The 26464-nt window shown below is 66.8% G+C and overlaps 10 protein-coding genes across 10 annotated transcripts; 7 read left to right on the forward strand and 3 right to left on the reverse strand.

The window, feature by feature from the left end:
- Positions 1 to 963: 963 nt before the first annotated feature.
- MICPUCDRAFT_40781 (uncharacterized protein) lies at positions 964 to 2059 on the forward strand (the record flags this gene model as incomplete). Its single annotated transcript, XM_003060206.1, has 2 exons — positions 964 to 1634; positions 1813 to 2059. 2 exons carry the CDS (start codon positions 964 to 966, stop codon positions 2057 to 2059), a joined length of 918 nt encoding a protein of 305 aa, XP_003060252.1.
- An 88-nt stretch (positions 2060 to 2147) lies between these two features.
- Positions 2148 to 4361, reverse strand: MICPUCDRAFT_68853 (uncharacterized protein; the record flags this gene model as incomplete). The annotated part of the gene is made up of 3 exons (XM_003060502.1): positions 2148 to 2435; positions 2608 to 3058; positions 3256 to 4361. 3 exons carry the CDS (start codon positions 4359 to 4361, stop codon positions 2229 to 2231), a joined length of 1764 nt encoding a protein of 587 aa, XP_003060548.1. The 3' UTR covers positions 2148 to 2228.
- Positions 4362 to 4853: 492 nt separating this feature from the next.
- On the forward strand, positions 4854 to 5658 carry MICPUCDRAFT_68854 (uncharacterized protein; the record flags this gene model as incomplete). Its single annotated transcript, XM_003060207.1, has 1 exon — positions 4854 to 5658. The coding sequence occupies exon 1, from the start codon at positions 4945 to 4947 to the stop codon at positions 5656 to 5658; it is 714 nt and encodes a 237-aa protein (XP_003060253.1). The 5' UTR covers positions 4854 to 4944.
- Positions 5659 to 5846: 188 nt separating this feature from the next.
- On the forward strand, positions 5847 to 9469 carry MICPUCDRAFT_70932 (uncharacterized protein; the record flags this gene model as incomplete). Its single annotated transcript, XM_003060208.1, has 4 exons — positions 5847 to 5970; positions 6130 to 6442; positions 6647 to 8311; positions 8512 to 9469. Exons 1-4 carry the CDS (start codon positions 5883 to 5885, stop codon positions 9467 to 9469), a joined length of 3024 nt encoding a protein of 1007 aa, XP_003060254.1. The 5' UTR covers positions 5847 to 5882.
- A 282-nt stretch (positions 9470 to 9751) lies between these two features.
- On the reverse strand, positions 9752 to 11031 carry MICPUCDRAFT_68858 (uncharacterized protein). Its single transcript, XM_003060503.1, is given in 3 exon segments — positions 9752 to 10015; positions 10018 to 10030; positions 10236 to 11031. Coding segments are annotated over 3 exon segments (759 nt in total). The 5' UTR covers positions 10970 to 11031; the 3' UTR covers positions 9752 to 10003.
- A 1140-nt stretch (positions 11032 to 12171) lies between these two features.
- Positions 12172 to 14776, forward strand: MICPUCDRAFT_47814 (2-isopropylmalate synthase; the record flags this gene model as incomplete). The annotated part of the gene is made up of 2 exons (XM_003060209.1): positions 12172 to 13354; positions 13560 to 14776. The coding sequence occupies 2 exons, from the start codon at positions 12172 to 12174 to the stop codon at positions 14648 to 14650; spliced, it is 2274 nt and encodes a 757-aa protein (XP_003060255.1). The 3' UTR covers positions 14651 to 14776.
- Positions 14777 to 14876: 100 nt separating this feature from the next.
- MICPUCDRAFT_59854 (uncharacterized protein) lies at positions 14877 to 15507 on the forward strand (the record flags this gene model as incomplete). The annotated part of the gene is made up of 2 exons (XM_003060210.1): positions 14877 to 14948; positions 15079 to 15507. 2 exons carry the CDS (start codon positions 14877 to 14879, stop codon positions 15505 to 15507), a joined length of 501 nt encoding a protein of 166 aa, XP_003060256.1.
- Positions 15508 to 15651: 144 nt separating this feature from the next.
- Positions 15652 to 18178, reverse strand: MICPUCDRAFT_47815 (uncharacterized protein; the record flags this gene model as incomplete). The annotated part of the gene is made up of 2 exons (XM_003060504.1): positions 15652 to 16967; positions 17369 to 18178. 2 exons carry the CDS (start codon positions 18176 to 18178, stop codon positions 15732 to 15734), a joined length of 2046 nt encoding a protein of 681 aa, XP_003060550.1. The 3' UTR covers positions 15652 to 15731.
- A 1164-nt stretch (positions 18179 to 19342) lies between these two features.
- Positions 19343 to 21270, forward strand: MICPUCDRAFT_34447 (glycoside hydrolase family 13 protein; the record flags this gene model as incomplete). Its single annotated transcript, XM_003060211.1, has 2 exons — positions 19343 to 19467; positions 19676 to 21270. Coding segments are annotated over exons 1-2 (1695 nt in total), but the record flags the coding sequence as incomplete, so codon positions are not given.
- Positions 21271 to 22520: 1250 nt separating this feature from the next.
- UPL (ubiquitin-protein ligase) lies at positions 22521 to 26428 on the forward strand (the record flags this gene model as incomplete). Its single annotated transcript, XM_003060212.1, has 3 exons — positions 22521 to 24457; positions 24678 to 24831; positions 25136 to 26428. The coding sequence occupies 3 exons, from the start codon at positions 22521 to 22523 to the stop codon at positions 26426 to 26428; spliced, it is 3384 nt and encodes a 1127-aa protein (XP_003060258.1).
- Positions 26429 to 26464: the final 36 nt, after the last annotated feature.

Below are 26464 nucleotides of genomic sequence, written 5' to 3' on the forward strand. Positions count from 1 at the left end.
CCCTCCTCGTCGTCGTCGTCGTCGACGCCGACTCTGAGGGCCGTTCTATACAAGCGAACGTCGGGGTGGAGTTCAAAGGCGTCAGTTGCAGTTGAAAGGCGTCGAGGGCGGGTATTGAAAGCGAGGGGTGGGCGGAGAGACGCGCCGGGCAAAGTCCTTAAGGATCGGCGTTCACAACGCCGACGCAGTCGTATGGGGACCAGTGTATAGAACGCACCTGATGACTCGCCGCGTCCGCAGCGTTCGCATCGTCCCACCGCGTCCCAACCCGCGTCCCCCGCGTCGTCGCGCGCGAGCAGCGCGCGGTGCCGCATGCGAACCGCGCCCTTCGCGACCCACGTCGAGTGCGGCGACCGCAGCCGCTGGAGGTGCGTTCTCGCGCGCCTCGCGAGCGATCGAAGAAGCGCGTCGGACGATGATGATGCGGAGTTCGCGTCGTCGTCGCCGTCGCGCGTAGTCTGCATCTCGACCGGCGACGCCCCCGCGCGAAGGAGCTGCAGGACGATCGCGTCCCTCCCCATCGTCGCCGCGAGCTGCAGCAGCGTGATTCGCGGCGCGCTCCATCGCAGCGTCCGCGCGGAGCGCTCCGGCGTCGCGAACGGCGCGTCGAGATCCAGCGATGAGAGTCGAACCACGCCGAAGCGCGCGGCATATTTTTTGCGGCAGGCGTCGATCAGGTCGTCGAGCTCGTCGCGCGTCATGCCGCGGCGGGCGTCGTCGGCGTCGCCGGACGCGACGCGGCGGAGCGCGCGGCGCCGCGCGCGCGCGCGAAGGTTCTCGCGCGGCATGGGGGAGGGGGGAGAAGGCGCCGGCCGCGCCCGCGGGGGGGCGCGCCCGCGGGAGTGATGCTCGGACCCCGTCAAAGTTCGGAATCGGCACCGCCCGCGCGGCACTGCCACGCGTCGGCTTCACGGCAGCGCTCCAATCGCGCCCCGCGCACACCATCGCGCGCGGCGTCGCACGATGTCCGCGCCGCGCCTCGCCGTCGGCGTCGCGCGCGCGCGCGCGACGTCGACGATCGAGACGACGACGACGACGACGCGCGCCGCCGCCGCCGCCGCCGCGAGGAGACGCGCGGCGACGGCGACGTCCGCGGCGCGCGCCGGTCGGATAACATCGCCATCGTCGCTCCGACGATCGCGCGCCGCGATCGTCGCGTCGGCGAAGCGCGACGCCGACGACGAGAAGGACGTCGTCGCGACGAAGGAGAAGGAGAAAGAGAAGGAGGAGAGGGAGAAGGTGAACCTCGCGGAGGAGTTCAAGGCTGGGATGAACTTCGGGAACGCCATCAAGGCGAGGTTCACGTCCGCGCGCATCGACGATCGAGGCCTCCCCATCGCCGACGCGCTCGTCGTGACGACCGTGCCGGTGTTCGTCTCGATCGTCGTCCTCGCGCTCGGCGTTCCGCGCCCGTCGTGGCTCGTCCCCGCGCCGTGGGTCCCGCGCTGGCGGTCGCTGCCGCTGCTGGTTCCCGCGCTGTCGCACGGCGCGAAGCTCGCGGCGTGCTGGATCCCGGGCGCGCTCGCGGCGAGGGCGTACGAGCGAGAGGCGTACGACGGCACCGTGGAGGAGGCGGTGAGGCGCGTTCACGTTTACGCCGGTCCCCGTACGACCGCGTTGGCGCGGTGCACGCCGTTACTTAAGGACTGAAGGACTGAAGGACTTTCTCTCCCGCCCGGCGCCTCTCTCCCGCCCGCCGCTCGCTTTCATCGCTCGACACACCTCGACGCCTTTCGACGCCGCCCCTGACGCCTTTCGACGCCGCCCCGACGTCGCGATTCGTACGCGCGGAAATCGACCCTCCCTCTTCAGTCGGACGATACGCGGCGGGTGCTTCGCGATCGGGCTGCTGATACTGGTGACGCAGTTTTCGCTCGCGGCGGAGTTCGCGGCGCGAGGGATGGAGCCGCCGAGGCTGGGGGACTCGTACGAGACGGATCTGATCTTGAACGGCGCGGCGTCGGAGCTCATCGCGGACGCGTTCTTCGAGGCTATCTTCGTGATCGGATGGCGCGTGATACGGTGCAAGACGGACATTCCACCGGACGATCCGTGGTGACGGACGAGAGGAAGGAGGCGGTTTGTTGTTACAGATGGTATCGCGACGCGAGGGTATTAGGGCACACGTAGCGGCGGTCGATGACGTTGAAACGTACGACGAGTGGGCGTTTTCACCCGCTAGTAATAAGAACTATTTTCGTTCCCGTCTCTCGTCCTCCGTCGTCACGTCAGTCGTCGTCCCAGGCGTCTTTGACGCCCTCGGGCGGCTTGTTCCGCAGATGCGGCGGGACGTACCCGCCGCCGCCACCGCCCACCTCGACCATCCCGCTCGGTCGCTCGACGACCCGCGGTGCCGCCGGGGCCTCGTCGATCGACCGCCGTTTCTCGACTGTGATCTTCCCCGCCGGCTGCAGCGGCGGCGGTTGAGGGCCGTTCTATACAAGCGAATGTCGGGGTGGAGTTCATAGGCGTCAGGTGGAGTTGAAAGGCGTCGCGGTCGGGGATTGAAAGCGAGGTGTGGGCGGAGAGAGACGACGGCAAAAGTCCTTAAGGATCGGCGTTCACCACGCCGACGCGGTCGTATGGGGACCAGTGTATAGAACGCACCTGAGACGGTTTCCGCGGCGCCGCGGCGTCGGGCGGCGATCTCTTCGCCTCCTTCTCCTCCTTCGCCCTGCGCTCCGCCTTCTTCTTGTTCGTCAACAGCGACCCGCCCTCGAACTCGCGCCGCAGCATCTCCTTGTACTCCTCGAACGACCCGTTGAACACCTTCACGCACCCCGGCCGCTGCGGGTCCGACGTCATGTCGCCCTTCACCACCTGCCAGATCTCATCCACGACGAGCGAGATCAACCGCTCGTCGTGCGATACCAAGACGACGCCGCCCTCGAACTTGTTCAGCGCCATCGCGAGCGCTTCGATCGTCTCAAGGTCGAGGTGGTTCGTGGGCTCGTCGAGGAGCATGATGTGCGGTTGGCGCCACGCCAGCTCCGCGAACGCCAGCCGCGATTTTTGTCCTCCGGAGAGAAACTTCACCGGTTTGGTCGCGAGCTCGCCGCTGAGGGTGATTGTCCATACGAGCGATGATATCGGGGTGGAGTTGAAAGGCGTCAGAAGCGGAGTTAAAAGGTGTCGAGGGCGGGGAATGAAAGCGAGGGACCCTGGGCGGAGAGATGCGCCGGCAAAAGTCCTTAAGGATCGGCGTTCACCACGCCGACGGGGTCGTACGGGGACCAGTGTGATAACAGAACGCGCCTGAGGCCGAACCGCCCGAGGTACGCCCTGGCTTCCTCTAACGGCATCTCCGAGTCTAGGCCTTTCATGTGGCACACGCAGTCCTCTTCCAAGTTCATCGTCTCCAGGTGGTGCTGCGAGAACCGCGCGAGCCGCAGTTTCGTGTGGCGGTTCACCCACCCTCGCGTGGGGATTATCGCGCCCTCGAGGAGCTTCAAAAACGTCGACTTCCCCGCGCCGTTTGGGCCGACGATCGCGACGCGGCTGTCCATGTCCAGCCCGAAGTCGAGGCCCTCGTACAGGGTCTCGTACCCCTCGTACCCGAACGCGGCGTTCATCACGGAGATGCACGGCGGCGGCAGCGGCGTCGCGGAGGGGAAGTTGAGACGTAGATACGGATCGTCGTAATCCACGTCCACCTTTTCCTCCTGAAGCTTCGCGAGCATCTTCATGCGGCACTGCGCTTGCTTCACCATCTTCTTGTGTCCCTGTCCAAACTTCTGGATGAAGTTTTTCAGGTGGCCCTCGCGCTGGGACTGGTTCGCGCGCGTCGCTTCTTCGTTCGCGCGGTGTTCGCTTCGAACCTTGACGAAGGTGTCGTAGTTGCCTCCGTAATACCGCAGCTTCTTGTGGTGCAAAAACATCGTCGCCGTCGTCGTGTCGTTCAAGAACCCGCGGTCGTGCGACACGATCACGACGGTCTTCTCCCACCGCTGCAGAAACTCCTCGAGCCACGTCAGCGCGTGCACGTCCAGGTGATTGGTCGGCTCGTCCAGCAGGAGCAAATCCGGGGTCATGAACAGCGCCTGCGCGAGCGAGATTCGCATCCTCCACCCGCCGGAAAACTCCTTTGTGCTCTTCGCTTGCATCGCGGCGTCGAACCCTAACCCGCCCAGGATGCCGCCCGCGCGCGCGATCGCCTCGTCGGACCCGATCTCGTCCAGGCGCTCGTACACCTCGTTCAGGTCGATCCCCTCGTGGGAGTCCTTCTCCTCTTCGAGTAAGATTCTCTCGATCTCGAGGAGATACGCGCGCTCCTCGTCCGTGTCTAGAACCGTCTGCAGCGCGGACTTGTCCGACGGCGCAGCCTCCTGCTCGACGTGTATGATGTGCAAGTGCGCGGGCATCGGGATCGTGCGCTCGCTGATGGCGTGCAGAAGCGTGGACTTCCCCGTGCCGTTTCGACCGACGAGTCCGTACTTTGGGTCGTTCCATCATTCAAAGCGACGTCGGGGTGGAGTTCATAGGCGTCAGAAGCGGAGTTGAAAGGCGTCGAGGTGTGTCGGGATTGAAAGCGAGGGTCCCTGGGCGGAGAGACACGCCGTGCGAAAGTCCTTAAGAAACGGCGTTCACCACGCCGCCGCGGTCGTATGGGAACCAGTGTAACCAGAACGCGCCTTTTTGCCAAAGACGAGCCGCAGCGTCGCGTCCGAGAGCAGTTCCTGTCGCCCGCCGTACAGCTGCACGTTGCTTATCTGGATGTCCATGTTGCTGTTCGCTCGGCGTATCTGCACGTCCGGGCCGGAGCGCTGAAAGAAGCCGAGCTCTTCTTGGGATAACCGACCGCCGCTGGCCTCTCGGCGCTCGGCGGCGAGCTTCTCCTCGGCGGCTATTTTTTTCGCGCGCGCCGCCGCCTCCTGCTCGAGCTTCATCGCGCGCATCGGCTTCTTCTTCGGCGGGCCCGGCTTCTTCTTCACGATCACGCTCGACATGGATATCGCCGCCTCGCCGCTCGCGCCCGCCGCCGCCTTCGCCGCGCGCACGCGGGCCAGGAGCTCTTTATACCTCCCGACGCACGCCAACGCGTCTCGGCGATCCAACCCGGGTTCGCTCGCGATCGCTTCCCATCGCTCCTTCTCCGACGGCGCGCTGCCTTTCGGGTGCGTCGCGAGCGCGTTCACGAGCGTCATCTCCTCGTCGGCGTTCCACGCGTTCGGATCGTCGTCTTCTTCCTCTTCGTGCGGCGCGGCCGACGCCGACGCGACGGACGCGGCGTCGTCGGTCGTCGCCTCCGACGGCGCGATCAGCGATCCTTGCTCGCTCTCCGCGTCGCGCTTCGCGGCTTTCTCCGCGTCGCGCGCCGCGCGCTTCGCGGCGAGCTCAGCCTTCTTCGCCTGCTTCTCCGCAGCCTTGCGCTCGGCCTCATCGAGTCGTTCGCGCTCTTTGCGCGTGGACATCGCGCTCGGTCGACGACGGTTGTTGTTATCGGATGATGTTCAAAAAAGAAGTCGACGCGCGATGCGACGCGCGCGTCGACGCGTCTCGAGACCGGCGTGCGCGCGCGCCGGCGAAGGTTCGCGCGGTGGTCGTCCTCCACGCGTCGAGGTCGTCGACGGGGATCCTACGAAGCGCGCGCGCGTCTTCCTTCGACGTGCGCCGTGTTGTGCGCGAGGCGAGATCGCGCGCGCGAAGAAACCCTCGTAACAGAACCAGCAATAGATCGAGGTGCCATCGCGACGACGCCGGTCAAGCTTTGGTTTCAAGAAGGATCAAGAAGGGTCACGTTTTGAGCGGTCCGCGGTTTCGTTTCATCGGGGCGTCGTCGAATCCAATGTTAGATCTGAAAAACGTCAGCAAAAAGCGTAAAAAGTGCATCTTGTCTTCAATCGAACGACGCGCCGCGGGATCTCCGAACCGCGGTCGCGACCATGGGGAACGCCGCGGTCGCGTCGACGGAGCCCGTCTCCGTCGCGCGAACGCAGGTCATGCCGACGGTCTCGCCGTGGAATCTCGCGGGTGCGTCGACGAATCTCGTCCCCCCCCCCCGCGCGGGGGAAACCTAGCCGTAAATATCTTCGCCACGCGGCACGACGCATTCATTCGCTCCCATCTGGACGACGACCGCGCTCCCTCCCTCCCTCCCTCCTCACGCGCGTTCTCTTCTCTCTCCCCCAGGCATGGCGACCGCGTTTGTGCTTCTCAACCGCGCGATCCAGCGCGTGATCCCCGGGATCAGCGTCGGGGTACCGAACGCGGACGGGAGCGTCGAGTCCGTGGACGAATCGCACGCGCGAATGGCGTTCGTGGTCTTTACCGCCGCGCTCTTCTTCAACGTGAACGCCGCGGCGTTTTCGATCCACGACTCGAAGCGCAAGCTGAACCTCCAGGTCGCGTACATCTCCACGATCGCCGCGTACACGCACTACGAGATGGCCGAGGGGAGGGACTGGTACGTCAACACCTTCGGCCCGTCAGGAGAGGTGGTGTCGTTCAGGCGCGTTCTATCTCACACCGGCCCCCATACGACCCCGTTCGCGTTGTGAACGCGATTCCTTAAGGACTTTTCCCGGCGTCTCTCTCCGCCCACCCCTCGGTTTCAATCCCGACACACCTCGACGCCTTTCGACTCCGCTTCTGACGCCTTTCAACTCCACCCCGACGTCGCTTTGAATGATGGACCCTCGACCCTCAGCGGACTGCGGCAACTGGAGTGGGCGTGCACGACGCCGATACTCCTCCTCCTCGTCCAGAACCTCCACGCGTTCGTATTCGCCGCGCTCCCGAGAGCGATGGGCCCGAAGAAGACGTCGCTGACGACGACGCGCGATGGGACGACGAAGGCCGCGAACGCCATCGCGCCGTACGTCCCGGTGAATAGAATCGCGTTGATACTCGCGGACGAGCTGATGATCTTGTGCGGCCTCGTCGCGCCGCTCACGCGCGGGCTCGAGCGATTCGCGTTCCTCTCCGTCGCGATGGCGTGCTTTGGGTTCATCATCTACCACTCGCTGTTCGCGCTCGTGGACATCACGCGCAGAGCGGACGGGTTGTCCGTCGCGGACGCGGGGCGCGTGAAGTGCATCGCGGCGCTGAAGATGATCGCGTGGACGGTGTATCCGGCGGTGTATTTCGCGGTCTTGTTCGGGGTCATGACGCCGGCGCGGCAGCACGAAATTTACCTGTACAACGACGTGCTCACGAAGTTTAGTTATTCGCTCGTGATCTCCGCGGGGTCGATGCGGTTCGTCGAGATGGTGGACCAGAAGAGGACGCAGCTCACGGCGCACATGGCGGGGATGCAGCGAACGTTCTTTTTCAACATCACGCACGAACTCCGCACGCCGCTCAACTCCATCATAGGGTTCAACACGCTCGCGATGGAGAGCGGCGAGCTCACGGAGTTCACGGAGAGCTTCATCAAGGCGTCGCTGACGTCCGCGGAGGCGCTGCTGTCGCTCATCAACCAGATTCTGGACGTCGCGAAGTTTGAAGGGGCGAAGGACGCGGGCTCGAGCGACGGTCCCGCGATCGAGCTCAGCGAAGACGTCTTCACGCTGCGACAGCTTATCGAACAGGTCACGGACATCTCGCAGAAGGCGAGTAGCAGCGGCGTGGACCTCGTGATTCACATCGAGCACCCGGAGCACTTCAACACGAAGTTTGTCGGGGATTTCTTCCGCCTGCGGCAGTGCTGCGTGAACCTCGTCGACAACGCGATCAAATACTCGAGCAACGTCCAAGGCCGGAGTTCGCTCGTGGAGTTCACGATGAGCATCTGCAGGGCGCGGGGTCAGCGCGCGGGGTCGGCGCGGGGTGAGCGCGGTGGGGGCGACTCCCGCGGTCAACGCGATCAACAAAGCGAGAAGGGAGACGAGTCGATTTTTGACGACGTTCGCGACGTCTCGGGCATCACGTTTAGCGTCAAGGACAACGGCGTCGGGATCCCCGCGGCGAAGCAGCATAATCTGTTCGTGCCGTTCTCGCAGCCCGCGGACCACAAGGCGGCGAAAGAGAAGGGCACCGGGCTCGGGTTGGTCATCACGAAGAACATCATCGAGTGCATGGGCGGCGAGATTGAGTTCGAATCGAAAGAGGACGAGGGGACGAAGTTCTTCTTCACCGTGGATTTCAAACACGCGCGGCTCAGCGCGGTGGATTACGAGGAGGAGTTCGAAGGCGCGACCGACCTCGGGTTCGGGTCCGCCGTGTCAGGCGGAGGCCTCGACACCGAGCACGAGCAGAGCCTCCCCGCGAACGCGCGGGTGGTGTTGCACCCGGGGATGAGCGCGTCGAGCCGAAAGCACGTCGTGAACATTCTGAAGTGCTTCGGCGGGCGCGCGGGCGTCAACTACGTCAGGCGCGTTCTATCTCACACTGGTCCCCATACGACCGCGTTCGCGTGGTGAACGCCGATCCTTAAGGACTTTTCCCGGCGCATCTCTCCGCCCAGGGTCCCTCGCTTTCAATCCCGACACACCTCGACGCCTTTCAACTCCGCTTCTGACGCCTATGAACTCCACCCCGACATCGCTTTGACCCTCGACCCTCGACCCTCAGCGTCCCGTCCGCGGACAAGCTCGCGGGGAAGATCGAGCAGGCGTCCGGGCTCGGCATCCCGATCGTCCTCGCGGACATCGAGGACACGGAGAAGACGCTGAACCTCGTGAAGCAGACGCCGAAGAAGGCGGGGGTCGTCATCTTCGGGTTGCCGTATCAGCTCATCGATTTCCATCGTCGGACGTCCGACCTGAGGAACGTGCAGACGGTGCTGCGGCCGGTGAAGCCGAGCGATTTCTTGCGCGCGGCGTGGAAGCTCGCGAACGTGAACGCGCTCGGGGAGCCGGACTGGATGCACGACACGGGCGGAGAATGCGACGACGGCGTCGCGGAGAGGTTGAGAGCCGCGGAGGCGAACGCGGATCACAACGCGGGGAGAGCCGCCGCCGACTCGGGCGCCTCCGCCTCGCCGGGCGACGAGGGCGACGGCGCGACCGCGGCCGCGGCTTCGAGCGCGAGCGCGGAGGACTTAAAGCACGAGCTTCTCGCGGGGATGCGCGTGCTCCTCGTGGAGGATAACGTCATGAACCAACAGATGGCGAAATTTTCCATCATCCGCTCCGGCGCCGAGCTCGAGATCGCGCAGCACGGCAAGGAAGCCGTGGACATGGTCTCCTCGAGACTCGAACAGAAGCTTCCAAACTACGACTGCGTGCTCATGGACATGATGATGCCCGTGATGGACGGCGCGACGGCGACGGTGCTCATTCGAGAGCTGGAGAAGAAGCACGGCGCGGAGAAGCCGCACGCCATCGTCGGTCTGAGCGCCAACGTCGGGCCGGAGTACACGGATAAGGTGAAGAAAGCCGGGATGAACGGCAGCTTGTCGAAGCCGTTCTATCCGGCGACGCTGCGGAACGTTCTGGAGCAGGTGTACAAAGGGACGTACGCGGGGTTCTCGGGGAAAGGAGGGAAGGACGCGGCGGCGGCGGACATACAGTCCAAGCCCGGGAACTAGACAACTGTAATGATGAGTCAGCGCGAACTTCGTCCCGAACTTCGTCCTATTCAGCTACGTACGCGCGATGGAGAGCGGCCTCGACTAAGAGGCGCCCTTCGCTTCTCGCGTCCTATTTTTCCGCAGTACTTCCGGAAGAACCGCCTCGACTGGAAGGCGCCCGTCCGCGTGCTAAAAAAAGCCTGCGCATGTAGTGTGCTACATAATACGTTGTAGTCATACGTCGTACGTGTACGCGTGATCGATCGATCGAACGATCGATCGATTCAATCGAGCGGCCGCGCCGCCGTCCACGCCTTCCACGCGAGCACTCGCACCGCGGCGAGCATAAAAAAAACCATCACCGCGATCGCGCGCGCGCCGCCGAGCGCGCCGGCGCCGTGCCGTTTCATATCCCATTCGTAACTCGATCCGTCGCGCCCGCCGCCGCGCGCGACGCCGACGCCGACGTCGGCGCTCTCGTCGTCGCTCGACAGCGCGAGGAACTTCCGAGGGCACTCGCACGCGGGGTCGTGCGGCGCGAGGTTATGGAAATCAAACGCCGCGCGTTCCAAGACGTCCCTTAGGGCCATTCCATACATTGCGACGAATGTCGGGGTGGAGTTCAAAGGCGTCAGAAGTGGAGTTGAAAGGCGTCGAGGGCGGGGATTAAAACCATCGAGGGACCCTGGGCGGAGAGAAACGCCGGGAAGAAAAGTCCTTAAGGAACGGCGTTCACCGCGCGAACGCGGTCGTATGAGGACCAGTGTGAAGGAATAGAACGCGCCTCAACAGTAAGAGCGCGTACTTCGCCGCGCCCGTCGCGTCGTTCGCGTCGATTCGCGCGTTACACAGCACGTCCAACGTCCCGTGCGCGAGGTCGATCGCTTCTTCGGCGCCGTGCCTCACGCGCAGCCGCGTCGCGCGCCTCGAAACGTCCGCGATGGCAGCCTTCGCGTCGCGAAACCGCGAGCAAACGTTCTCGTCGCGAATCGAAGCGGCTTCGGCGGGGGCGTTCGTAGTCTCCTCGTGCGAACACACGGCGTCGACGGCTTTGACGTACGCGTCGTGCAACCGCGCGACGAAGCCGCGGACGACGCCGACGGCGACGTCCCACTCCCCGCGCGCGATATCCGCGACGATGAACGCCGGGTTGAACGTCCGCTGCGTCACGAGCCCGCGCGCGTCGCGTTCGAATCGCCGCAACGAGTCGCGCGCGTTCGCGACGAGGCCCTCGAGCTCAATCTCGCACCAATCGCCGTTCGCCACGTGGCTACTCGACGCCGACGTGGTAGACTTCTCGATCGCGCGCTCGATCGCCCTCAGCGCGTCCTCGAGCCGCGGCGCGACGACGAGCGTCGTCGGGCCGCCGGCGCCGCGCAGCGAACGCACCGACTTGGAAAACACGTCGTCCGCGTTGGTCCACGACGCGGACGCCGCCGTCCGTTCGGACGCCGCCGCGCGTCCCTCGAGCCCAAGCTTCTCGCGCTCGCGGATGCACCGCCGCGAGGATATCATCATGTTTACCACCTCAAACTGCTCGCGCGCGAGCTGAGGGTCGAGGGAGGGTCCATACGAGGCGACGACAGGAACGTCGGGGTGGAGTTCAAAGGCGTCAGTCAGTCGTCGGAGTCACGGAGAGACGCGACGGGCAAAGTCCTTACGGATCGGCGTTCACCAAGCGAACGGGGTCGTGTGGGGACCAGTGTGATGAGAGGACGCGCCTGCGCGTAGCGAGAGATTCGCGTCGTCGCCGCGGCCCAGTCGCCTTCGGATTCGATGAGCGCGTTCCGGACGTCCACCGCGATGCCGTTCGGCATCTGTCGCGGGAACCGCACGCGCGCGAGGTCCGCGCGCGCGCTGGCGGACGCGGACGCCGGCGACGCCGCGGAGGGGTGGCGGTGATGATGCGAGCGGAGGAGAGAGGATTCGGACGCGTCGTCGACGACGTCGTCGTCGTCGTCGTCGTCGCTCGAGAAGAACGGCGGCGGCGCGCCGCGGCCGCGGCGCGGCTTCCGCGCGGGCGCGGCCGCGGGCTCGCGGCCGAGGACGCGCGACGCGAACCACTCGGACTCGAACGCGCTGTCGGATCGCTGGAAGAACGTGACGCGCTTCTCAGGGCGCGCGCGCTCGAACGAGCGGCGCGGCGGCGACGTCGACGCGCCCGCGTCGGGGGCCATCGTCGTTCCGCGGAAGACGAAACCGCGCACTTACTGTACACTTTTCCGCAAGTTCGCGCGATCTGACGAGACCGCCGCCGCCCCGCTTCGCCGCGCGCGCGTGCTCGCCCTTCGCCCTCGGCGGAGGACGCGGGGAGGAGAGGTCGCGCGAGCGACCGGAGAGTTCCGTTCGTTCGCCGACGCGACGCGCGCGCCTTCACTTCGCGCGGGCTGCGAGCGCGCGAGAGAACTGGGGGCTTCGCGGTGTTAACCCGCGGAAGTCGTCCGCCGTGGACTGATGATCGACACAGTCATCACACGGATTCTCTCGAGATCTCCGCAATGCGCGTGAAAATGTTCTTCGGTCAATTGAAAGGGTAAGCGATCAAATGTTGAAACCGAACGGTGGGTGAAAAACGTTTGTAGTGAACGCACCTCGAGCAGGTAGGGTCGGCTATCGGCAGACGCGTCGACGGCAGGCTGGGAACTAGATACTTGAATTTCCCGGGCCGTCCCATCGCGCGCACATCACCGCGTCGCGGCGTCGTCACGGCGACGATCGTCATGGCGATGCCGCTCCCCGTCGCGGCCGCGACGCCGTGCGCGACGGCGACGGCGACGACGCGCGCGACCCGCGGCGGATCGGGACCGCGCGCGTTCGCGCGCGATCGATCGCGAAGAGCGATCGCCCCATCATCATCGCTCGTCCTCCGCGTGACTCGACGATCGGCGACGGCGGCGGCGGCGGCGGCGAACGGCGACGCCGCCCCGCGACGCGTCGACATCTACGACACGACGCTGCGCGACGGCTCGCAGCAGGCGCGTCCGACGAACCCCCCCCCCCCGCCGCCGCGAACGAGCGAACGCGTCCACATCGTCTCCGTCGTCGCGTCGATTCGAACCCCTGGCATCGAATCAGAGTCGCGCGCATCCCTAACAGAACGAATGACCGACGGACTCACGCGCTCACCCCCAACCCCCCCCCGCGCGCGCGCGCGAACGCTCCAGGTCGGGATCTCGCTGACGTGCGACGACAAGCTCGAGGTCGCGTCGCACCTCGTCTCGCTCGGGGTGAGTCACATCGAGGGCGGCTACCCTGGGTCGAACCCGAAGGATGTCGAGTTTTTCAACAGGTGGGATTCCAGCGGCCTCGCGAAAGCGGCGGAGGCGCGCGGCACGAAGCTCTGCGCGTTCGGGATGACGCGCCGCAAGGGCGTGGAGGCGAAAGACGACGAGGGTTTGAACGCGCTCGTGCGCTGTGTCGCGCCGTGCGCGTGCATCGTCGCGAAGGCTTGGGACGAGCAGTGCGAGCGGGTGCTGGGCGTGAGCGGCGAGGAGAATTTGGCGATGATCACGGACTCGGTGTCGTACCTCGTCGAACGAGGGAAAGAGGTTCTGGTCGACTGCGAGCACTTCTACGACGGCCACGCCGCGAACGGCGAGTTCGCGATGCGATGCGCGGTCGCCGCCGCGGAGGCGGGCGCGACGCACGTGGTCTTGTGCGACACCAACGGCGGGACGTTGCCGTGGGTCGTGGAGGAGAAGACGCGCGCCGTCGTCGACGCGTTGAAAAAGTCCTCCAATCCGAGCTGCCGCGTCGGCGTGCACACGCACAACGACACCGCGCTCGCGGTCGCGAACTCGCTCGCGGGCGTCAGAGGCGGCGCGTCGATGGTGCAAGGGTGCGTCAACGGCTACGGCGAGCGCACCGGCAACGCGGACGTCTTGGTCGTCGCCGCCAACCTAGGTGCGTCCTCGGAGCATCACACTGGTCCCCGTACGACCGCGTCGGCGTGGTGAACGCCGTTCCTTAAGGACTTTGCTCCCCGGCGGCGTCTCTCTCCGCGCACCCCTCGCTTTCAATCCCGACACACCTCGACGCCTTTCAACTCCGCTTCTGACGCCTTTCAACTCCACCCCGACGTCGCTTCGTATGGGCGACGAAAACTCAGAGCTGAAGATGGGCGTGACGGCGCTCCCGCCCGGCGGCGTCGCGAAGCTGACCGCGACGGCGGCGGCGGTGGCCAAGGCGTGCAAGCAGCCGCTGGAGGCGAGGCAGCCCTACGTCGGCTCGAGCGCGTTCGCGCACAAGGGCGGCCTCCACGTCGCCGCGCTCGCGAAGATGCCGAGCTCGTACAACCACGTCGTCCCGGGGACGGTGGGCAACGCCGCGCGGTCGGTCGTCTCCGAACTCTCCGGCCGCGGCAACGTGCTCTCCGCGGCGGTGGCCGCCGGCCGCGAAGTGAGCAAAGACACAGCGGGGATCGTCCTCGCGCAGATCAAGGAGCTCGAGAGCAAAGGGTTCGTGCTGGAAGACGCGGGGGCGTCGGTGGACATCTTGTTTCAGCGCGCGGCCGCGGGGTACAGAGCGCCGTTCAACGTCCTCGAGTTTAACGTCTCGGCGTCGAACAACGCGTTCGGGGGCGTCGTCACCGCGGAGGGAATGGAGGACGCGAAAGATTTAGATTTCGTCGACGACGATTTCGCGCCTGACGACGAGGACGAGGACGCGGCGTGGAGAGCGACGTCGCTTCGACGCGAGAGCGGGTACAAGCGAGGCACCGTGAGCGTGAACCAGGTGGTCGTCAAGGTGGAGCTCTTGGAGTACGACGACGACGACGACGCGACGGCCGACTCGAAGCCGTCGGCCGCGAAGGCGATCCGATCGAGCCGGCGCCGGACCAAGTTGTGCGTCGCCGAGGGCAACGGCCCGGTGAACGCGCTCGCGAACGCGCTTCAGCTCGCGCTCAACGAGCGCTTCCCGCAGCTCAAGCGCATTCATCTCGTGGATTACCAAGTCGATCTGCTCTCCTCCGAGGGAACGTCCGCGGCGGTGACGCGCGTCACGATGGATTTCGTGGACCGCGGCGGCGGCGGGACGTGGCGAACCGTGGGCGCGCACGCGAGCATCATCGAGGCGAGCTTCAGGGCGCTGGTGGACGGGATGGAGTACGGGATCGCGCAGTGCGGCGCGGACGGGTGCGTCGTGGGAGAAGTGGGAGTAGAGGCGCGGGAGGGGGCGCCGGAGACGACCGCGCGGTGAGCGGAGAGGAGGAGGAGGCGAGAGGAGGGAGCCTTGCTGCTTTTTTGATCATCACAACTACCGACGGCCGAAGCGCCGGAGGCGCTGATCATCACTGCAGTGCTGATGTCATGAAAAGATTGCAATAAATGCAGTCGCGTCGAAAAGAGAAACAGAACGTTTGTTTGACGACGCGGCCTCGTCATCACTCGTCGTCCGCGCGTCGTCGTCGTCGTCGTCGCGCGCGATGAACCCCGACGCGCGGCCGTGCGTCGGCGTGCGGATCGCGGTCCCGGCGACGTACCAGCTCACGCCGCCGGTGCGTCGCGTCTCCCTCCCTCCGCGTCTTCCTCGCCGCCGCCCCCCCCCGGCGAGATCCCGACGCGTCCTCCTCGCGTCACTCCTCATCCTCGACGCCTCCTCGACGCCTCTTCCGTCCGCCCGCGCAGGTGAGCCTCCCGCCTCTCGAGACGAGCGCGGACGCGGCCGCGGACGCCGCCGACGACGCGCGCTTCGACACGACGCGCGAGCGCCAGGTCCTCGCGGAGGAGACGTCGCCGTCGACGTCGCCGTCGCCGTCGCCGTCGACGTCGGCGCGCGGCGCGCCCGCGGATCCGACGTCGCTGGACGCGACCGTGCGACGGGTGCTGGACGGACCGGAGGACCCCACGATCGAAAAGTTCCTCCGCATGGGGTATCCGCGCGACGCCGTCGCCCTCGGCGTCGCGATGTGGGGCGACGATCCGACGAAAGTCCCGGAGTTTTGCACGTTCTTCGCGCGAGGGATCGAGTTCGGGTTTCCCCCGCACGTCCTCGCGGGCGCGCTCGCGGCGAACGACAACAACCTAGAAGCCGCCATCGGGTGCTGTATCAAGTGACGGCGTGGGGACGCCGCGCGGGGGCGGGGAGGACGTCGGGCAAAGTCCTTAAGGAACGGCGTTCACCTCGCGAACGCGGTCGTATGGGAACCAGTGTATAGAACGCGTCCGGCGCGCGAGCGGAGAGTCCGTCGTGAAGGGACATTTTAGCGACTACTTAGGGTCTATGATGATTGATCGATACTACGTGTACGCGCGCGGTCCTCACGCGAGCTCGCCCTACACTACGGCTTCTTCGCGAAGAACGACGTCATCGGCTTGGCGGCGACGCTCGACGCGTTTTTTTTTCTCTTCCCGGCGACTCCGGCGACTCTCCCCCGCGCGTTTCCGTTTCCTATTCTTCCTCCTCCTGACGCGCTCGTCGTAACGCCACCGCTACTGCCGTTAATGCCTATGGAGAGGTCTTCCGCCATGTGATGGTCGTCGTGCTCCTGTTGCGCTCTGCTCCCGGCGAGATGCGTCGCGCCGCAGCGAGGGCACGTCGCCGCGCCGCCGCCGGCGCCGGCGCCGGTCGACGTTCCGTCTTCCACGTCGTTCGCTCTCGCAGAGCTCAGAATCCCCGCGGCGTCGTCGTCGTCGTCATCGTCGTCGTCGTCGTCCACGTCGTCGTCCACGTCGTCGTCCACGTCCTCCCGCGCGGCGTCGACGCCGTCGTCGACCGGGTCGGGTCGAAAGAACGCCTTCAACCCGCGCTTCGGTTCCGGTTTCGCGGCGGGCGGCGGCGCGGTCGTCGTCGCGCCTCCTCCTCCTCCCGCGCGTTCCTGTCCCTGTCCCGGTTCCGCGGCGGTCTTCCCGAAGAACCTCGCGATCCCGCCCCCCTCCCGCGGCAGCGGCGTGAAGTCGAACGCCGCGAGGCCGATCCGCGTGCACGGCAACGCGCCGGGGCAGGCTTTATCGAACGCCGCCATCGCCGCCGCCGCCACCTCCGCGGCGGCGGTCTCCGCGTGCGCTCTTATCGCCGTCTTCTCCTTCTCCTTCTCCCGCGCCGCGTCGGGGTCGACCGCGCCGCCGGATACTGACGTGGCGGCTGCTGACGTGGCGGCTGCTGACGTGGCGGCCGCCTTCTCCGCCTTCTCCGCGCGCTCGAGCGCCGCCGTCGCCGCCGCGGGGAACCGCAACGACTTGGACTGCATGTCGCTCTCGCGGAAGTGATTCGCCCTGTACTCCAGCTTCAAACTCCGCGGCGTCCTTCGCTGCGTCGCGCGGTCTTCGATCAACCGCGCGGTCAACTCACTGGACAGCGCGCTCAGCCACGAGTGCACGCGTCGCCTGTCCGTCAGAGGCTGGAACGATTTAAACGCGTTGATGCTCTTGACGCCGTCGCACGCGTTCGGCGTCACGGGCTCCGCGTCCTCGCCTCTGGACACGCGCGTCAACCACGCCACGGTCTTGGGTTCAAACCCCGCGCTCGTGAGCGCCTCGTGGGTCAACTTCGACAGCGTCGCCGCGGTGAACCCGCCCTCGTACGACGACCCGCGCCCGCCGCCGCCGGGCCCCCCCGGCCCGACGTTCAAAGCCGTCGTCAACAGGCTCTCCACCCTCTCGCCGAGCTTCCCGCCGAGGCCTCTGATCGACCGCATCGGCAGCGACGCGAGCATCTCGTCCGTCGCGCGCAGCGTCACGATCGTCTGCTTGTTCGGCTTGTTCCGCGCGCTCGCGAGCTTGGCGAGCATCTTAGGGTCGTTCCATACGAAGCGAACGTCGGGGTGGAGTTGAAAGGCGTCAGTTGAAGTTGAAAGGCGTCGGGAGCGGGGATTGAAAGCGAGGGACCCTGGGCGGAGAGAGACGCCGGCAAAAGTCCTTAAGGAACGGCGTTCACCACGCCAACGCGGTCGTATGGGAACCAGTGTATAGAACGCACCTTGTTGTGCGCGACGCCGCCGCTGACTGTGTATCCGAGTTTTTCAAACACCGCCCTTCGAACGTCCGCGCACACGCTCGCGCCGACGGCCAGCCGTCTGTCCACGTCGCTGGCGAGCACGTCCGGCGGCTCGACGACGCCGCTCTCGGCGACGCCGCGCTCGATCGCGGAGGTCAGCGCGTCGCCACCGACGCGCGTGATCTCGTCCACTTCCGCGGTGACGTCGAGGTACGCCTCGTCGATGGAAGCTTTCTCGACGCGGGGACACGCGGAGGCAAGGACGCGCATGATGGACGCGCTCGCGGCGCGGTACCGCCGCAGCGACACCTTTCTGTTCTGCCGGTCGTTCATGGACATGTCGTGCGATTTTGCGCCGGCGACCGCGGCCGCGTCGAGTGGTCGAAGAGGACGAGGAGGTCGAGCGTCGTCGTCGTCGCCGTCGTCGCGCGCGTCGTCGCCGTCGCCGTCGTCGTCGTCGTCGTCGCCGCCGTCGTCGCCGTCCCTCCCCAACGTCTCCACGTGCACGAGCACGATTTCGGGGCACAGCTTCTTCGCCTCCGCGACGGTGTGATGCCGCTTCACGCCGCACGCGCGCGCGGGGTAGTTCACCGCGATGAGCCCGCTCCACTGCTGCACGGCCATCGGGATGGAGGTCCCGTCGACGCCCAATCGCCGCGCCTCGACCTGCGCGTAGAAGCAGTCCAGGTCGAGGTGGATCACGACCCTGCGCGCGATCGACGCGTCGCCGTGGCCGCCGCCGCCGCCGCCGCCGCCGTCGTCGCGCTGATGATGACGTCGCGCGGTCGCCATGACGGACGGACGCGGCAGATCTCGACGCTCACTAACTACTGAGACGACGCTTCCTCCTCCGCGTCGCGCGTCGAATCGTCGTCGTCGTCGTCGTCGCCTGTGCCGAAGTTAACCGCCCAGAGCAAGGACGCGAGGATCAACCCGAGGAGGCCGCGTCGCGAGGTCTCCGCCGCGTCGTCCGCGCGGTCGTCCTCGCCGCCGCCGCCCATCGAACGGTCCTCGCGCGCGCGTCGTCGTCGTCGTCGCCGACGCGAGAAAACCAAAAACCAAACGTTGGGTTCTCAGGGGTGCCGTATGTAGTACGCCCGCGCGTACTACGTGTACGCCGAGTCAGCAGACTAGCCGTTAATACGCTGACATGGCCCGTATCCGGCCAATCAAATCGCATCCGGCGCGGCTTTTCCGTGGCTCTGACGAGAGAATTTCCGCCTCCTTACCCTTTTTGCCTCGGGCGACAATCTTTGGTTAACCCTCGGCGCGAAGCGACGGACGCGCACCACGCGACGCGCGCACGCACACGCGCGCCGTCACGAAATCGATTCGCACGCGATGGCGAGCACTTCTCTGATGCGCGCGGCGGCGTGTAAAGCGCCGTTCGCGTCGCGCGCGACGGTGCGCGCGCGCGCGGATCTTTTTTCCCCCCCCATCTCCGGGGCGCCCCGAGGCGTCGGGCCTGCTGACTCCTCTTTCATCCGCGCGCTCCGCGCGCCTTCGCGCTGACGACACGTCCCTCCTCCCCTCGCAGACGCCGTCGGCATCGCGCCTCGTCGCGACGGCGAAGCCATTCCGCGCGACGCCATCGTCGCGCGCACGCTTCCCCGCGTCGCGTCGCGCGCCCACCCCGCCGACCGTCGCCAAGGCGGCCGCTTCTTCGGACGCTTCCGAAGAATCGGGCGCCGCGGTCAAGCTCAAAGAGAAGTCAGTCGAGGACGACGACGACAAGCACGAACTCGACGCGGACGGCGCCGCGAAGGCGACCGCGGTGAAGACGAAGAAGAAGAAGAAGAAGAAGAAGAAGAAGCTCGCGGCCGACCTCACGGACGACGAGCTGCTCGCGAAGGTCAAGAAGCTCGCAGACGGCGAAGACGACGACGACGAGGAGGAGGAGGAGGAGGAGCCCGAGGAGGAAGATCCGGGGCCGCCGCCGCCGCCGCCGCGGCCGCCGGTGAAGGTCACGTTCGCGATCGACATGGAGACGAACTTTGGAGATCATCTCGCGATCGTGGGGAAGCATCCGCTGTTGGGAGAGTGGGTGCCTTCGAAGGGCGTGCCGATGGACTGGGTCGAAGGTGCGAATGATCGATTCGATTCTCCTCGCACTGGTCCCCATACGGCCGCGTCGGCGTGGTGAACGCCGATCCTTAAGGACTTTGCCCGGCACATCTCTCCGCCCAGAGTCCCTCGCTCCCTCGCCGCGCGTTTCATCTTGTCATCTTTCCTCACGCCTCGCTTATCTTCCTCCTCCCATCTACTCCCGCCGTCCGCTCTCTTCCGCAGGCACGCGCTGGACCGCGACGGTTTATCTCCCCGAGTTCTCCCTTCTGCAGTACAAGTACGTCGTGCGTCAAGGCTGGAATCCGAACGGCGAGGCGCGGTGGCAGGGCGGCCCCGATCGCATCGTCGCGACGGGTAATCACCACACCGAGCAGTCGATTCGCGACGTCTGGACCGACGGCGACTGGGGCGCGGAGAACCCGACGTGTAAGGCGCTGAACGCGGCGATCGCGGCGTTTGACGAGGTGCGACCGGGGGATCTGGGGTACGGCGCCGAGAGCAGCACCATCAAGAACACGGCGACGCTCCCGGAGTGGGCGCGAAACGCGGTGTTTTACCAAATCTTCCCGCTGGGATACTTCGGCGCGCCGACGGTGAACGACCAGAAGAGCAAGGTGGCGCCGCGTTTGAAACAAATCCGCGAGCACTACAAGCATCTCGAAGAGCTCGGCGTCGACGCCGTGTACTTTTCGCCGTTGTTCGAATCCGGCACGCACGGATACGACACGTTCGATTACTTCGAGATCGACCGGCGTCTCGGCGACGTGAAGCTGTTCAAACAGATCGTGAAAGAGCTCCACGAGCACGGCATCAAGGTTGTCCTCGACGGCGTCTTCAACCACACCGGGACGGGCCACTTCGCGTTCAAGGACCTCACGATCAACGGCCCCAACTCGCAATACGCGGGGTGGTATCACCTCGGCGCGAGGAAGGCGGATTTCGAAGGGTACTGCGTCGTGGACGACATGAGCGACAGCGGGTTCTCGTACGACTGCTGGGAAGGGCACCCGGTGTTGCCGCGGTTAAACTTGGAGAATCACGACGTGAAGCAGCACATCTTCGACGTCGCGCGGTTCTGGGTCGACGAGGTGGGCATCGACGGGTGGCGCCTCGACGTCGCGCACGAGATCGAGCCCGACTTTTGGCGCGAGTTTCGCGCGGTGTGCGACAACACCAGACTGGGGAAGGATTGCCTCCTCGTCGGCGAGATGATCCACGGGAACTACAACTACTGGGTCGGGGACGACCGCCTGCACTCCGGCACGAACTACCAGATGTCGCACGCTACGTGGTTCTCGCTGAACGATCGCAACTACGAGTACTTTTACAACGCGTTGCTTCGCGAAAACTGCCTCTTCAGCGGCCTCACGCTGGTCAACTTTCTCGGCAACCACGACGTCCCTCGCGTCGCTTCGAACATCACCAACCCGAAGCACTACCTCCACGCGATGGTCGTCCTGCTGCTCATGAAGGGCATCCCGTGTCTGTACTACGGCGACGAGTTTGGCATGGAGGGCACCCCCGCGGACGGCACCGACGAGCACTCGGGCGGCGACGACGCCATGCGGCGCCCGATGCTCGACTGCGCCAAGCCCGCGACGTGGCCCGCGGTGGGCGTGTCGAGAGTCGCGCTGAACAAGAAGCTCATCAAGATCCGACGCGAGCATCCGGTGTTCGGGATCGACGGGACGCAAGACATCGAGGACATTCAGCTCCTCTCGAACGACCAGATCATCGTGACGAGGTACGTCAAGGAGACGGATCCGAAGACGAAGAAGGAGGAGGTCACCGCGGTGGGCTGCCTCGTGTTCAACTGCGGCGATTACTCCGTGGACCCGTGGCCGGAGATCACGCTGCCGCACGGCATCGCCGCGGCGAGGAAGGGGGAGAAGTTTACCGACCTTCTCGTCGAGTCGCCACCGGGGACGGTGCCGGCGCCGGGCGCCGGGCAATTCCTCGTCAACGACGGCGGTAAGATTTACGCGGGGCCGCTCGGTCCCGACAGCGTCAAGGTGCTCCTGTGGGAGAAACCCAAGCCGATCGTGGTCCCGAAGACGAAGGCGACGCCCCTCGCCGCGAAAGGGAGCACGATGAACGTCGCCGCGGAGCTCACCGCGCAGCTGGACGCGATCGGGAAGACGACGACGACGACGGCGACGGCGACGCCCGCGGCGGCGGCGACGCCCGCGGCGGCGGCGGCGCCCGCGGCGGCGACGACGACGTCCACGACGTCCACGACCGCGGCGGTGGGGGACGCGTCGCAGTACGACCCCGAGGCGTACGCGGAGTACGAGCGCAAGCTCGCGGAGTACGAGAAGCAGATGGAGGAGTACAACGCGGCGCTCGCGGCTGCGAATTTGACGAAGGAGAACGAAGCCGCCGCCGCCGCCGCCGTCGACGCGGCGACGGCGGCGGACGCGGAGTACGGCGCGCCGCCGCCGGCGAGCCCGCCCGTGGACGGCACCGTCGATCCGTATGCGAACCCGCCGGGGGCGTGAGTCGAGTCGAGTCGAGATTTCGAGTCGAGTCGATCGGAAATCGATCGATCGGTCGGAGACGTCTCGTTCGTCGACGTCTATTCTTTTTTTCGGGGAGGGAGGGGGCCGCACGGGGAAGGAATATAAGAGAGGGAGGGGGCGACGCGAGGAATGTGTAACAGTTTTTTTCTTTCCGCAGTTAGACGCCGGAGCGAGGGCGCTTCGTCACCATGTTTCTGTTTAATGCACGGAGTATAAAATACCCACGACGTCGAGGCGGCCCGCGATGATCGAATTTCAGCACCACAGCACAGGATGGATAAATTCGTATCGGCGGATCTCCGAACGACCAGACGAGTCTCCCGCGTCAGCGTCGAACAGAATCTCCCGCGCTCTCGGGCGCGCGGGGCGTCGACGTCGCCCCGCGGTCGCTTCCTCTTCTCTCTTGCGGCGCGCGCGTCTGAACGACGCCCACGTCCGGTCGGCGGCGGCGGCGCGCGTCGACGGTTCCGCGTTCGGTCGCCGCGTGGCGTCGCTCGCCGCGAAGCGTCGCGCGCGAGCGAACGCCACCGCTGAGTACGTACTGCGCGATGCCGTCGTCGTCGTTCGACTCGAGAGCGGTCGCGACGAAGACGCGCGGGGAGAGCAAGGAGGAGCTCCTCGCGCGCGCGGCCGCGGACCGCGCCGCGCGCGCGAAGACGCGCGAGACCCTGAGAGGCGTCCTCGCCGCGCAGGCGGCGTGGCGCGGCCGACGCGAACGCGCGACGACGCGCGCGTCGTTGCTGGCATCCTGGGACGCCAGATTCGCGACGACCGTCGACCCGCCCTCCGCGCGCGAGGCCCTCGCGCGCCTCCTTCCGCCGGTGCTCCACCTCGGCGCATCGCGCGTCGGCGCCGCGAGGCTCCTGCGCGTTTTCGCGCTGCTCATCGCGTCGTTGAACGCGCGGGAGAGCGACGTGAACTACGCGTCGCTCGCGTGCGATGCGGACCCCGCGACGCGCGACGCGTGGACGACGCAAGCGCGCCGCGTCGCGGCGCTCGCGCTGGGCGTCCTGGTGGAAGATGAAACGTCAACCGTCGCGGAATTTGAAACTACCGAACCCGCAGCAGACGCGAAGAAGGCGAGAGAGCGTCGCGAGGCGCTCCCCGCGGTCGCCGCGAGGCTCGTGACGATGCTCCACGACGCGTCCGCGTGGAGGTGTCACCTCCGCGAAAACGTTTGCGGCGGCGGCGGCGGCGACGAGGACGACGCCGCGCCGGGCCCCGGTCCGTCGTCCACCGCCGCCGCCGCCGCGCTCGTGGACCCCGCGACGCCCGCGGGGGCGAGGCAGCACGTTCGCGCGTGCGTCGCGCTCGCGCGGCTCGCGGCGCGCGGGGACGACAACGCCGCCGCGCTCGCGAAGGTTGTCGTGGACGCGGTATCTTCCGGCGGCGAGAGCGGCGGCGGGACGGGGACGCGCGCGGTGACGCGTCACGTCCTCACGACGCCGCTTCTGTGCCGGAAGATATCGCGCGAGACGGCCGCGGCGTTGGCCTCGCCGCGGTTCTTGGTCGCGGCGCTCGGGCTCGTCGTGGCTGAAGATGAAGACTGCGGAAGACAGCACGTCTTGGAAGGGCTCGAAAACGCGCGCGCGTCGGCGTCGGACGGCGACGGCGACATGGGCGGCGAGACGTCGTCGCACGCGCCGGAAGTGTGGCTCCTCGATAACGTCCTCGCGCTCGCGACCGGATGGCGGTCGGGCGGGACCGGGCGCGGGTCGGCGCGCGACGCGCGCGAGCGGTTGCGTCGATTCCGCCGCGGCGGTCGCGACGACGACGACGACGACGACGACGACGGCGGCGGCGGCGGCGGCGGCGGCGGCGACAACGCCGCGCTTCTCGCGCGCGCGTGCGAGGTCTTAGTCGCGCGCGCGCAGACGAAAGGCGCGTGGGCGTGGGGATCGCTCCGCGACGTTCGAAGGCGCGGCGCGCTCGGGCTGCTGGAGGAGGTGTGGTTCCTCGTCGCGCTCGGCGGCGGCGCCCACGCCGACGCCGCCGACGACGCCGACGACGAGACGACCGCGTCCGCGATTGAGTCGCTGTACTGGCGGCTGCTCGCGGGCGCGACCGCGACGGACGCGCGGCAGCTCTTGGGCGCGGTCGCGTTCGCGCCGGACGCGCTCGCGCGTTCATGGCGTCGCGTGTCCGCGCGACTCCCCGCCCCGCGCGAGCTGCCGATGACGGAGAGAGGCATGGGCGCCGGCGCGGGGGCGTGGACCGCGCCGACGCTCACGCGCGGCGTCGCCGACGTCCCGCGCAGAGAACTCCCCGCGCTCGGCGTGTTTTGCCTCGCTTACGCGCACCTCCTCCTCGTCCTCGACGACGACGAGTTTTACTCCGCGCAGAAGCCGTTCTCGCTGAGCGAACAGCGCGGGATCGCGGTCGCGGTGAACACGATCGTCGTGCGAACGCATTTAACGCCGGGAGGAAATGCGTTTTTGACGCGGCGGCGCGCGGGATCCGGGGCTGAGGTGCGTTCTATACACTGGTTCCCATACGACCGCGTTCGCGTGGTGAACGCCGTTTCTTAAGGACTTTTGCCGGCGTGTCTCTCCGCCCACCCCCCGTTTTCAATCCCCGCCATCGATGCCTTTCAACGCCAACTGACGCCTTTCAACTCCACCCCGACGTTCGCTTGTATGGAACGACCCTGAGGCGGAGGACGCGCGGGAACGCGCGCGTTTAATGCGCGGCGCGAGCGCGCTCAGCAAGGCGCTGCGGACGCGCGATTCGCGCAGGAAGTTCGCGCCCGTGGGGCTGTGGCTCGCCCCCGCCGCGGACGCGGCGGCGAGGATCCCGGTCGCCGCCGCGGCGAGCGCGCTCGCGGCGCACCTGAGGCGCGTTCTCCTTACACGTACACTGGTCCCCATACGACCGCGTTCGCGTGGTGAACGCCGATCCTTAAGGACTTTTGCCGTCGTCTCTCTCCGCCCGCACCACGCTTCCAATCCCGACACCCCTCGGCGCCTTTCAACTCCGCTTCTGACGCCTTTCAACTCCACCCCGATATCATCGCTCGTATGGAACGACCCCGAGGGGCGGCGGCTCCGACGGGAAGCGTACGACGGGTGGAAAAAACGCGACGACGCGGGGGAAGACGCACGAGAAGACGTTCGCGGACGGCGACGACCTCGACGCGGACGCGGACGCGGCCTCGTTCGACGAGGCCGCGAGCGCCGTCGGCGCGGGCCTCCTCGTGGACTGCCCGCACGCGCTTCCCTTCGAGTACCGCGTGCGAATCTTCCGCGAGCTCGTGAAGGAGGACAGAAGAGCCGCGGGGTACGGCGCGCAAGCCGGCGGCGCCGACGCAAACCCCGCCGATCTGGGCCAGCGCGTCCGCCCCGTCGCCGAGATCACGATCCGCCGCGATTTGCTCCTCGAGGACGCGCTCGCGCAGATCCCGCGCCTCGGCGACGCGATCCGCGGTCGACTCGCGGTGCGATACGTGAACGCGGCGGGCGGGGACGAGGCGGGCATCGACGCGGGCGGCCTCTTCAAAGAGCTCGTCTCAGACGTGCTCGCCGCGGGGTTCGACCCGAGCCGCGGGGTGTTCGCGAGCGCGCCGAGCGACGGCGCGCTGTACCCGTGCTCGGACGCGGGGGACACGCGCGAGGGTCTGGAGATCGTCGAGCTCATGGGGACGATGACCGGGAAGGCGTTGTACGAGGGAATCCTCGCCGAGGCGAACCTCGCGCATTTTTTCAGCAAGGCGCTGCTCGGCGCGCCGCGGACGATCGACGACCTCCCGTCCCTGGACCCGGAGCTTCACCGATCGCTCATACAGGTGCTTCGATACGACGGCGACGTCGAGCGAGACCTCGCGTTGGATTGGACCGTGGAAGAATCGAAGTTCGGCGCCGTCGCCGCGTTCGAACTCCGGCCGAACGGCGCGAACGTGCCCGTCACGAGCGACAACCGCATGGCGTACGTCCACGCGGTGGCGGACTTTTACCTGAACGCGCGGCGGGCGCGCGCCAACGACGCCTTCGCGCGCGGGCTCTCGCGTTGCGCGCACCCGGGGTGGCTGCGCCTCTTCGAGACCCACGAGCTCTCGCTCCTCCTGTGCGGCTGCCGCGACGACTGGGACGTGGAGGACCTGAGGACGCACGCGCGGTACAGCGGCGGGTACGACAAGTCGAGCAAGAGCGTCGCGATGTTTTGGTCCGCGGTGCGATCTATGGACGCGGCGCAGCGGCGCGCGCTCCTCAAGTTTACCACCGGGTCGACGCGGCCGCCGGTGCAGGGGTTCAAGCATCTGCACCCGCCGTTTACGATTCACAAAGTCGTGGGCGAGCACGGCGCGTTCGCCGCGTTCGGGTTCGGCGCGGACGTCGCGCGGCTGCCGAGCGCGAGCACGTGTTTCAACACGCTGAAGCTGCCAAACTACCGGCGGTCTTCGACGATGCGCGAGAAGCTCAGGTACGCGCTCGCGGAAGGGAAAGGATTCGAGCTTTCGTGAGACTGCGCGCGCGCGTGCGCGTAGACATTCTCGACT

The sequence above is a fragment of the Micromonas pusilla genome (genome assembly GCF_000151265.4).
Source record: "Micromonas pusilla CCMP1545 genomic scaffold MICPUCscaffold_8, whole genome shotgun sequence".
Taxonomy (NCBI): Eukaryota; Viridiplantae; Chlorophyta; class Mamiellophyceae; order Mamiellales; family Mamiellaceae; genus Micromonas; species Micromonas pusilla.